At 41.1% G+C, this 12,465-nt stretch overlaps 1 protein-coding gene and 1 long non-coding RNA gene across 2 annotated transcripts; one reads left to right on the plus strand and one right to left on the minus strand.

Moving 5' to 3' along the window:
* Nucleotides 1–353: 353 nt before the first annotated feature.
* LOC134444828 (uncharacterized) lies at nt 354–2,118 on the minus strand. Its single transcript, XR_010034116.1, has 3 exons — nt 2,071–2,118; nt 1,265–1,321; nt 354–499 (listed from the first exon to the last, which is right to left on the minus strand). It is a non-coding gene; the product is annotated as an uncharacterized LOC134444828 (long non-coding RNA).
* An 852-nt stretch (nt 2,119–2,970) lies between these two features.
* LOC134444829 (maternal B9.10 protein-like) lies at nt 2,971–6,683 on the plus strand. Its single transcript, XM_063194017.1, has 4 exons — nt 2,971–3,248; nt 3,497–3,634; nt 4,456–4,711; nt 6,241–6,683. Exons 1-4 carry the CDS (start codon nt 3,076–3,078, stop codon nt 6,439–6,441), a joined length of 768 nt encoding a protein of 255 aa, XP_063050087.1. The 5' UTR covers nt 2,971–3,075; the 3' UTR covers nt 6,442–6,683.
* Nucleotides 6,684–12,465: the final 5,782 nt, after the last annotated feature.

Here is a 12,465-nt window from a genome sequence, read left to right on the forward strand (position 1 = left end):
TAATGCATTCCTCCATCCTCTCCTAATTCCTTCTTTGTTCCGCGCATAAAAGCTTTTCTATTCATGATAGTCACATGTTTGCGGTACTGACTATCCCCCACATACCTAGACTAACACATGAAGCATTAATTGGCCTACCTTTCTTTTTTTTGGGTGGGGCTTTCCAAGCCTGTATTCATGTTTTATATGACAGGACAGAGAAGTAGAGGCAGGAAGCAAGTTGAGAGAGAGAGACGGGGAAAGGCTGGCAAAGGACCCCGGGCCGGGAATCGAACCCGGGTCAGACAAGTAGTAGATGTGTACCCTACCATTAAGCCACGGTAGGGCCGCCTAGCCTCCCCTTCTCACCTGGTTGACGCTGGCGATGCGTTTGTAGATGCGGAAGAACTGCTCCTCCGGCACGATGCCGACCGGCTGCACCACCACCAACACCGTCTGGTGGTCCTCAGCACACTGCATGTAGTCGGGCACGCTCATGGCTGCTTCTCATGGGCCGCCACTGCAAGCAGGGCAGTGGAATAAGTGATGGGCAAAATGTGGATGCATTAGTTACAATTGAAGAGCTCTTTTCCAAAATGAGACATATCCATTTTATAGAATGTTGGGAAATTTACATTTTTGTATTGGCCATTCCATTGCAAAATGCATTTTATAGAGGTGTAAAACGTATGTTATCCAAACATTTGAATGGCAAGGATTCACACATAGATGATAGGACTTCTTAGCAGTCAATTACCATATTAAAAAGCAAAAGCAAAAATGGTGGATATAGCATTTTGGAAAAGAAGTCTTCAATTAGGGGTGTAAATAATGATCGATATACATCGATCCTTCATCGACCATTGACAATCAAATCGTATCGTGGGGCATTCTTATCAAAAATAATCCTATCGATGGCCAAATGTCCTTGCTCCATAATACATATAATAGAAGTGGAAAAGTAATTGGATAAAAATATAATTGAATCATATCATATCGTGGGGCATTGAAAATAATCGAATCGCTGCTTTTAATCTGTGTGTGTGTGTGTGTGTGTGTGTGTGTGTGTGTGTGTGTGTGTGTGTGTGTGTGTGTGTGTGTGTGTGTGTGTGTGTGTGTGTATAATGGAGGAATAATCACTAGACGCCAGTAACTGTAGTGTACGCTGATTGTTAGGTAAAAAGTGAATAGGTTTAATGGATATTTGCATGCATGCACAGTTTACACGAGGTTAGACAAACTCTTTACAGACTTGAACATAAAGGAATAAACCTGAAACCCTTACCTAAAAGTGGTTGTTTAGAACACAGCAAAGTGAGGCTCCTTGTGGCTATGCAACCAACTGCAATAGAACAGTAGTAAACACAGTTAAAAACGGTTCACTTGAATAACTAGCACACTCTGATGAAAACCCAGCTATAACCACATAGCCCTAACGTTTGAGAATCACAGCATCGCATTATCACCTTGCTTTGCTATGCAACCATACACAAATTACAGCAGTGAGTAGAGTAGTTCTAGATGAGCATCAAAAGCCTGAATCTGAGAACCCCTCCATACAACTTCAGCAACCTTCCTCTGTCATCACAACAGCGTCTGCCGACGCGAGTGTCCTTGCCTGCCACTGTGTCGGAATGCAAATAAAGTAATCTAGCAAAACGTGCTCAAACGACTATTCATCTATTATTAAACACAGAAATTTGTTAACTCAGCTGTTCACACAGCTAACATATCCAGGTGTTAGCATGCTAGCTCCGTGTGGGTATAATGCGATACACTGGTTAGGCTACCCAAATAAATGGTACCACCATACCAAAACAAACGAATAAACCTTTTTGAGAGGAAAACATATTATCAGGTGAGGACGGAGGGCATGAATTCACCAAACTGTCAGACAAGAACAGGTGTAACGTGCAACCATACGCATTCATTGAACATTCAATACTGTACCAGTTGATCACGTCGCGTGTTGTAAACATTGGAGCGCCAAGATTACGCAGGAGGTTAAAATGGTCTGGTGACTACTAGACAAGCATACAATAGAAATTATCACACATAAAAGTAAATGAAAATGTTTGAAAGGGTACTCACCGTCTGTTTTCCAAAACACAGCTGAGGATATGTCTTCCTCGACTGATGACGAGTGTTTGCGCTCATATAAACGATTCACATCTCCACCTGCAGTTATGGAGGGGAAGTGGAGCTCTCGGGACAAGTGCGTTCATTCAAGCCCTGCTTCTCTCAAATAAAAAACCACCATGTATAAACCTTCTCAAATCAGTTATGTTCCCTTAAATACTCAAGAGACGCCCGGATATGTCCTACGTGATTTATCATAGATGTGGGATAGCATTTGCCATTGCGCAAAACTTGTCTTGCGCTTTGTTGGCGTGCGCATCGGTTCCACTGCAGCATCGCAGCGCTACTTTTCTGGTTCCAAGTTGGTTGGTTTCACAGACACGGAGTGCGCTCAGTGGAACGGGGCTACACTACTCAGAAGAACCACTTGACAGCACATTGAAAGTTTGGTCTCTTAATTATGACTTATTGATCAAATTATGTTTTGACGCTTTGCGAAATAATGGGTTGATTGTATTATTTTGTAAATTGTGAAAATATAGGTCTACACCCTAATTGACATTTGTATTTATTTTGACCTTGTTATTTATTATCTTGTGATCACCTTCACTGCAGGCTTATATAACTAATATAACTAATGTCTTCTTTATATTCACCTGACCAAAACTTTGCAGCAGCTGCTAGACGAAGTGGTTGGAGGGGGAAGGGGGGGAGGGGGAAGGGGGGGAGGGGGGGGGGGGGGGCTGTTAGAGTGAATCTGCCAATCAATCGTTTCCTGTTAATTTCCCACAGCTGTTAATTGTTTCACACAATGACTATAAAGTCTGAGGAACTTAGTTTTCCTACATGATTCAGCTGTTCGGATTGAACATATTTGGCTTGGTGACACCAGACTTGTTTGACATTTGCATCAACAAAAATAACCTGCAACTTTCTCAGGGTATTTTATATTTAGTATTTGAGGCATTATCGGCTGGACAGGCTCTCTGTAGTTGCATTTTATCGTTGTTGTCTAAAATGAAGGAGGAAATCGCTGCCACGGTGTTCTTTATCGCAAGGCTGGCACAGAAATATGGCAAACTAGATCGTCACTCAAGGGAGAAATTCGCCGTTGCTCTGACTGCAGTTCTCTTTGAGAAATTCAAAAACCACTGGTATCCTGGCAATCCATGCAAAGGCCAGGCATACAGGTAGGCCTACATTATTCGTTTTGGATTTATAGATCTGCTTGTGCTTTGATTTAAATGTCAGATCGCTCCATAAAGGATTGCATTGTCTTTTAGGCCCGTAGTTCTAGGCCTACTTGCTGGTTCCATGTTTCATTTCATTGCTTGTTCTAACCATGGGTCAACCTTCCCCAACCCACATCATTCCACGTTGCCATTAGGCCTAATGCCTTTTGTAATATTTATTATCCGTGTCAATATTTTGTTTTTAGGTGTTTGCGCATGAACAAACTCCAGCCAACGGATCCAGATATAGAACAGGCATGCCGTCAGAGTAACATTGAGTTCGATGACCTTGGTCTTCCTGCCGAGATGAGCATTTGGGTAGACCCGGGGGAGGTTTCTTGCAGGTAAGAATTCATTCCACTGTTGGCCTACATCTTAAAGGTGTCTTTTTTTTTCTCTCAGTTTTTTTAGAATGCAAGCTGACCATTCACAAATGTTACCTTTCATGAATAGGCCTTGGCTACTTACCCACCATCCTATGTTAAGTATTCATTATGACTGGGAAAATTGCACTGTTCAAACGTGAAGATGGATCGTCTCCATTGTCTGCCCTTTGAATTTCCAGAAACTGGACTTTTTTTTTAGATGCAAAACTTGTTTTGGCCATACCAGTAAATATTTATTAATAAATAATAGTTCATTATTTAATATTCATGAAAAGGATCCAATTTGGCCAAGGGCGGCACAGTTTCAATGAACAGCAAAATGGTTGCAATACCCTGCACAAGTTGTGTGGTATATTCCGATGTTACGGGCTGGAGATGACCAAAGGTTCATATGGTTTTACACTGTGTAAACGCATGGCTAGACACTTCAGTCGATGGTCCACAAACTTAATCACAGTATCTGCACTTGCTCCTCTAAGCTCTTGACATGTAGGCCCATATGGAGCTCATTGAAAATGCATTGGTTTTGGCCTTCCGTTTACACGTAAACAGACTTTTAAATTCAGCACATCAAAAAATCCAGCTTTGAAAATATCCAATTTAGGAACCTAAAATGCATATGTTGCAGTTAAAGTTTTACACCTAAATGTTGCTTTTACACCTAAATAAGATCTAAAAAATATCTGGATACGTGTACACATGGGTATCACTTAGGTGTGGATGGTGGGGACGACATTCCTTCACTTACTACTGGAGATTTATGTTTTTTTTTTCATTAGATATGGAGAGAAGAGCACCCCGTTCTGCGTGACCCAACTGGAGGGCCAAAAGACCGATGGAGACTTCTCTCGACGAATCAACAACGCAGTGGAGCGGGCATCCTCTGACTACCACTCTGGCACCTCATCTGACGAAGAGGGTGACACGAACACCACCTTCAGTAGCACTAGTAGCAGCAGCGCAAACAGTAGTGTCCTGTCTGCTCCTGAGCTGAAGACCATTCCCACCGTCAGCAACCCCAACAGTGTCTACCAGGTGAGATGACTAATGCACCTTTTGGATATTGGCAGCATCATTTAAAAGAAACTCGCAGACCTATTAGGATTGTATGGGTTTTATTCCCAAAAGACACATTATTAAAGGGACACTCCTTCCATTTGCATTAGGCTTTCCATTGCTAGACACCCAGTCATACTTTTGAATGGTCGTGCAACGCTCTCAATTCCCCCTGAGACAGGAAAAATCCGTATTCACCTCTTAACACTTCCTCCTACAATGATGTAAAATTCGTCATAAGGCATCATTGTAGGAGGAAGTGTAAGAGAGGTGTTGAGACCAGGGGGTCAGGATTTGGCTCATTAGCTTCGCCGATTAGCAAGGCACGTCCTCGTCGCAATTACACCACCACTTCGCTCAAAGAGGGTGGACGCGATTGGTGGGTGCGTGACTTTAGAGTTGGGCACACATACCTATACAAGTGTGTGGTTGGGCACCTCCATGCATCCAATGCCCGTCTTCCAGATATCTTTCTGGTCAATCGTAAGTCAGTCATTAACGTGTCATGTATTTGGCTGAGTAAACTGGTGGCGGCAACAACTCCATCTTTGAAGCTGAACAAATTGTTCAATTTTGGCTGAATTCACTAGCCTAGCATTTCCCATTGAAATGACTGGAGGCGGGATTTATTCACCAGTTCTTATACTCATGAACGGCCATCCGGGTACTTTGCTCGTAAATGTGCGTTACGCCCCTTTATGGGTGAAAACAAACCGAATGTCTCATCAACTTACATGCTACATCGGCTTGTCTAAATGAACACAGTCCATGCTTCAGCCACGGCTGTTTGGCTCTATTATTTGAACAGCCGGCACCAGAACACGTTTTCGGCATGTTGCGCGTGAACAACGCTAGTCTACAGGTCCGTATCTTTCATTCTCGCCGTTTATTAAACCCCAAACTTCACCAATTGACTTGCATGGGGGGTTTTCCCCCACAAATGGGCGTAACGCACATGGAAAACGTCACGCCGTTCATGAGTATACTACCTCCATGGTTGAGACTACAAGCCCTTTTCCCACCCTTTTAATCCCGCCCATAGGGGGTTGGACCTAATGCGCTAACAGACCCATGGGGGCCGCTAGGGGGTTGGAAAGTGGTACAGATTCTAAGGGCCCAAGCACTGATAGGGGCCCTTAAGGGGGCCCAAGCACTGAGAGGGTCCCTTAAGGGGGCCCAAAATTCGAATCTTTCATGGGGCCCAACATTTCTGGCAGCGCCCCTGAACAGACCTATCACAGATCAGTGTGCCAGTGCTTTTGAAATCACTGGCATTGAGGCTCCAGTAAGTCACTGGCAGAGTTGCCTGGGTGTGGCCTGTGGAACTTGAGCAGAGCAATGCATTAGGGGATTGTCACAAATCCACAAGCACTTAAGTCATTTTCTGCCTTTTCTCGGCCAAGAAGGCACCAAATTAGAAATTTATGCTACTATTCTATGCCATATTAAAAAAACAAGTCCTGCACAATTAACTTTTTATTTTATTTTTTTAACTCTTTGCTTTGCAGTTCTCTGAATTTGGTCTACCTATTCCGACATGGAACCCGTACCCAAAAAGGAAGCCTTTCCCTGTGGATGGTTTCCAACAGCTCAACGCCCCTAACAGCTCTTTGCCACAGCGTACTCCCTTCAAAAGCTATCGTCCGAGCTTCGCCTTCTCAGGACCGCGTGTGGACAAGTACCACTGGGTCAGCAAGAGCAGATCGTAATGGACAAGAGGTCTACGACAATCACACACTCCCATACTGCAACTGTGAAAAGTTTAAGAAATTAGGATAAATCCAACCTTTTTATATAAACCCAGTTTACGTCATGTCCGCAAGACCTGTAAGCACTTTAATAACTATTGATGTTGGTGTATATTTTTAGTGTCTGTTTTTTATGAAATTTTAAATGTGTTTTTATCACTAGTCATGTGAAAATAAATAAAAAAAATATGACTTTCTTTAAACGCCTTGTCTTTTGATGTTACTCATTTAACTCTGCCTTGATGTTACAACTAGACATTTCTTGGGACATTGTTTTTGCACTGTGATTCTGAGAGTCCGCTGCACGACCAGGATTTCTTTTGCTCCCAATATTTTATTTTTACGTGACGTTTCGGGCTTTACCCCTTCTTCAGACGTCTGAAGAAGGGGTAAAACCCGAAACGTCACGTAAAAATAAAATATTGGGAGCAAAAGAAATCCTGGTCGTGCAGCGGACTTTTTCTCAGAATCATCTAGTCACTTGTGGTCCTGCTCCCAGGTCAGACGTTCCTGTGGATGTGCGAGCTTTCCATCATTACCTCAACATTGTTTTTGCACCACATACTTCTATAACATTGTAGTCATCCAAAGGCTTCAAGTCAAATGCTGAAGCTGTCTCAAGATGTATTGTACTTGCTACGTTTACATGAGACCTTTTTCATTCAGAATTAACTGACTTAATTCTGAATGAAGCTTAATACCGCTTTAAAAAAGTGGTGTGGATTGGACCTGCCCTCACGATCCAATTCGATCACGATTCGGGAGATTTCAATTTGATTCTATCCGATTCAATTCTACAATGTATTACATTTCTACTGAAAGCAAATGAAGAGTTCAGATGCAAAACCCCCTAAGTGCCTTTTCAGAAAATAATCTTAATTCATTTTTATTTAATACAAAGCTATCAAAATTGCATATTTTTGTTTTTTATTTAAGTAATATAACTATATGTATTATCAAGTACATGAATGTAAACCAAACCAACAACGGGGTTCTCTAAAAATATAGAAGTGCAGGTCTTCAGAAATGGAGTTAGGGGGTTTTGCATCTGAACTCTTCAAATGTTTAATCAGTCATGATGAGGCAATACAAGTACTCAGATAATGAGCAACAATTTATTGGCCGTTTTCTGTATCAGTCTTGCAATGTTTCGAAGTGCTTTTATTTAATTTAACATTCATTTGCTCCCGAAATATCCATGGAAGTAATTAAAACTTAAAATTGCCGGATCGATTCTGGATTGCCCATGCCCCGGATTGGATTGCATCGCCGAATCGGTCATTGTTGACACCACTAGTAAACACATTGATTCTGAATTAAAGGAAAGATTTTCAAAAATCGCAGCAACTATTTAATTCGGAATTTTAAAAATCATGTAAACATGATCGTCTGGCGTTCTGTTCCTTTCTTACAGAATATGCAGAAACTTTTAGAGGTAACAGACCTCCCAGTATTCCACCTATCAATGGTCTGCCCAACTGAATACTACTACTGCTGGCACTCTCAGTCTGTCCAGTAAGGAAGCAACATTCATTGTGAATCCAACTTGCATACTGTTGTGTAAATGTAACAGGTTGTTTTGGGTGGGGTGTGCTCATCCAGAGTCACTTGTTGCAGGTGCTAGACAAGGTCTGCACACTGGAATAAGTGTATGAAATTTAAACTGCAACTTTTCGATCACCCTGGATCTTCCTCAGTGTGCAGAACTACCTTCAAGTGTAAATTCAACAAGCAATAACATTAGAGGTAATAACCAAAACGTGGCCCAAAAATAGATTCTGCAGGTATCTACAGACCGTTTGTCTTTTCATCCATTTTGCCAGATTTTGTCACATGCGTCGTCTTTGTCCCACACCTTTATACCATGAGGTGGTGCTATGATTCACTGAAGTCGCTCAGGTAAAGCTGTTAATAACCCAAGATGCACATCAATGTGGCAAGGGGCCTATACTACAAAGCTGGTTCAGGATAAGTTAAGGTTAAGTTCAGAGGTAAATCATCTACAAGACCTTTTCTTAAGAAAATTAGGACTCTAGGCTCTTCTATTAGATGATTTATAGTGGTGTGCATTGGCACTGCCCTCACGATTCAATTCGGGAGGTCTCGATTCGATCCAATTCAATTCTACAATGCATTGCAATGCATTACATTTCTACTGAAAGCTTAATGTTTCATCAGTCATGATGAGGCAATACAAGTAGTCAGATACTGAGCAATAATTCATTGGCTGTTTTCTCTATCAGTCTTGCAGTTTTCAATGCTTTGAAGTTCTTTTATTTAATTTCATTCATTTGCTCCCGAAATATAAACGGAAGTAATTGAAACTTACAAAAATTGCTGCATCGATTCTGGAACTTGCCACATTGAATTGGATCGCCCATGCCCCGCATTGCATTGCATCGCCGAATGGATTATTGTTGACACCACTGGTGATTTACCTCTTAAATTTCGTAGTATAGGCCCAAGATGTTTTGCCGTGCATGCCAACACACCAGCATGGTGTCCAGCAGGAAGGAGAGGTGTCGGACGGAGAGGCCGGGGTTGCCCATGCGGCGCGAGGCGTACACCATGCTCATGGAGGCGACCCATCTGGGCCGTCGATTCCTGTGTGGCTGCTGGATGTTCGTGAGATTGATTTAACACTGCTTGAAATTAAGGAAAAAGATCCTGAAGCAGAATTAGTAAATAGTTTTCACTACCATGTAGAGAATTAGCCAGGCCGTGCCCTCCTAGTGACTCAACAACACCTTCAGTTACTAGTCAGGTCAAGAGCAATGCAATGCACTTTCTGAGTTCCCGAAAAATTGGGAACTCCTCCCCCTTTGTTCGGAACCAAAGAATTAGCAAACAAAGGGAGGCGGGTCAACCATGCCGTTTGGGAAATGTTAATTGTTATGCTCTTGGTCAGACCAAGTCTCGAAGATATTTTAAAGCCGATGATAATCAGGCTAGAGGAGAATAGATATAGAGACTGTGTTTTAATTTTTACTGATGGGTCAAAGGACCAGGGGTCACAGGAACAGCCTTTTTTATGTCGGGAAGGAACGTGCAGGCCGTTAAGAGAACGTCTCATCTATTGAATGTGTTTACTGTGGAGTTGTATGCCAGCCGGATGGCAAAAACGACGCAGTGCTCATTTGTTCATTTTTGCAGCTGTACTCTGTCATGCTTGCACTCCAATGGATTGAAGAAGTTTAACCTCCTCAGTTGTCTGTTCTGACTCAATGTCATCTCTAGTGTCCATTCAAAGTGGCATCTCCTCAGGTCATCAGGATTTAATACTTAAAGGGAGACTGTGTGAGATTTTTAGTTGTTTATTTCCAGAATTCATGCTGCCCATTCACTAATGTTGCCTTTTTCATGAATACTTACCACCAGCATCAAATTCTAAGTTTTCATTATGACTGGAAAAATTGCACTTTTCATACATGATCTTCTCCATGGTCCGCCATTTTGAATTTCCAAAAATAGCCATTTTTAGCTGCAAAAATGACTGTACTTGGAAAATACTAGAGAAAATATTTGTTTATTACTTAGTAAACTTTCATGTAAAGATCAAATTTGGCAATAAGCAGCCCAGCTTCAATGAGCAGCATAGTTGCAGTACCTTTTTTGTCCATTTCCTGCACATGTCCCAATCAACCAACTGTTGTGTTTATTGTCTCAAGGGACTATATCCAGTTAGTGTGAATCCCAGCACACAGAGGAGTGACGAGGCAGCGGACAAACTAGCAAAGGATGAGGACACAGGCGCATTTCTGCCAATTTCAATATGCTGTTGTATTGCTCACGCCTTTCCGAGATATGAGTAGGGTTGCAGTGGTGTAGTCTACTTTTTTATGGTGGGTATAGGCCTACTGTATATTTGAGCATTTTTTGAAGTGGGTATACTGTATATATTTGTGCAATTCAAAACAATGGATCAATCAATTTTAAGCGGGTATACTGAAATCCCTGAAATTTAGAAGTGGGTATACTCCGTATACCCGCGTTCTATGTAGACTACACCATGAGCTATTCTAATGTGGGCAACTTTTGTTTATTATTTTTTTTTAAATGAACATAGGCCTACTCCAAATATTTTCCCAAAAAGTATCGCTGTTTGCTAGCTGTCTGCTGATGTTGCATAACCTTTTGGATGTTTTTGGGAATTAAAAAAAATAATAATAATAAGAAGAAGAACAAAAGTTGCCCCCATTAGAATAGCTCATATCTCGGAAAGGGCTGGGCCAAAAAATGCGGCATCACCGGATAGGCCTACTGACAAGTCAAGGGTAACGTGAGCAATACAACAGCATAGGCCTATTGAAATTGGCAGGAGTGCTCCTTTAACAGCGGTTTGTTTGTTCTTAACAAGCATAGTAGTCAGGGTCATTTTTCCAAAAAGTTGACACCTGAAGGCAAATCATGTTAATTTTCGGCATACAACTGATTTAGGGGTATTCAAGGGTGCTGAATCCAAATCTGCCGTATGCCGGACGCAAAAATGTACCGAAATGCCTCAAACGGGCAAAATCCAATATGGCCGCCGCCACCGTGTTAAAATCCTGCAATGACTTTTCTTTTGGACTAAATAAGATATGAATTTGAAAATAGCACTTATTTTTATGTTTTCAGACATGGGGAAAGCCATTTTGTCATCAGATTTAAGCTCAGATTGGAAGAAAATGCTTATGTCATTGGCTGGCAGCCATTTTAAAAGCAGAGAGCCTCATATTGTCAGCGATTTTTAACATTTTTACTAATCTTTCAAGATTCACAGAAAAAAATGCTCTTTGTCTCTGTGAACACAAATACTACAGAAAACTACACTGAACTGTCTACTTTCACCTGAAAAAAGAAGTTTGTGTCTACCTTTTTCCATTCTTTAGTTATGGGCAGTAGAACATGGGATGACACCACAAAAAAACACTGATTTTTGACCCCAAAATACTGCACTTCTCTCTGTCCATATTTTTGCTTTAAGGACATATTGTCTTTGATAGTGTTCATGTTTGATGTGCAACATTTTCAGGGGGTTTGAAGGGTGCTTAATGCCAATATGATGTATAAATAAATGTATATTCCCATAGTACATCAAAATGAAGGAATCCAATATGGCCGCCGTCACCAGTCTACAGTGTACGTTTCTTTGACAAGGTAAACTCTTAAGTACATTATGTAGCATTAGGTTTTCATACAGGGAGAATTAATTTCCATACTCAGATTTAAGATAGATATCAAAGGAAATTATTTCAGTGTAGTCTGAATTCATGATTGCAACAGGAACATAGGGTGACACCACAAAAAACAATATTTTTTGACCCCAAAATACTGCACTTGTCTCAACCCACATTTTTGCTTTAAGGACAAAGTGTCTTTGATAGTGTTCATGTTTGATATGCAGCATTTTCAGGGGTCTTGAAGGGTGCTTAATTCAAATATTCAAATATGCTGTGTATTAGGCTCAAAACCTCTTTAATAGGCCTACCTCAAAATGAATTAATCGAATATGGACGCCATCACCAGACAAGGTGGACTCTTAATTACATTGTAGCTATAGGTTGTCATACATGGAGAATTCATCTCCATACTCAGATTAAAGATTAGAATCAAAGGACATGATTTCATAGGTTGAATTCATGTTTACAAGTGACAGTTGACTTTCATGTCAATAAGCTGTTCTTTTGAATGAAAATGTTTTCTCTACTTCCACTTTTATTTTAATGCTTATTATAACATGATGCAATATGTCCACCTCAATCCACCTCTTCCATTATGAGACTAATTTACACACATAAGTCTGAATGTGCCTAAATATAATATGCACATCTACATTTTGTGCATTAGGAATTCATTGTTTGCCGATTTTATTGCGGGGCTTACATTATATCTTTGAATGGTGGAAAGGTGAAACATGGATCAAAACAGTTTATGTTATTGTGAGGAATTTACTTGATATATGTTAACTCTTTCCCAACCATTAGGCCTATCAACCTCCTCCTC

The sequence above is a fragment of the Engraulis encrasicolus genome, unplaced genomic scaffold (assembly GCF_034702125.1).
Source record: "Engraulis encrasicolus isolate BLACKSEA-1 unplaced genomic scaffold, IST_EnEncr_1.0 scaffold_767_np1212, whole genome shotgun sequence".
NCBI classification, from domain to species: Eukaryota; Metazoa; Chordata; class Actinopteri; order Clupeiformes; family Engraulidae; genus Engraulis; species Engraulis encrasicolus.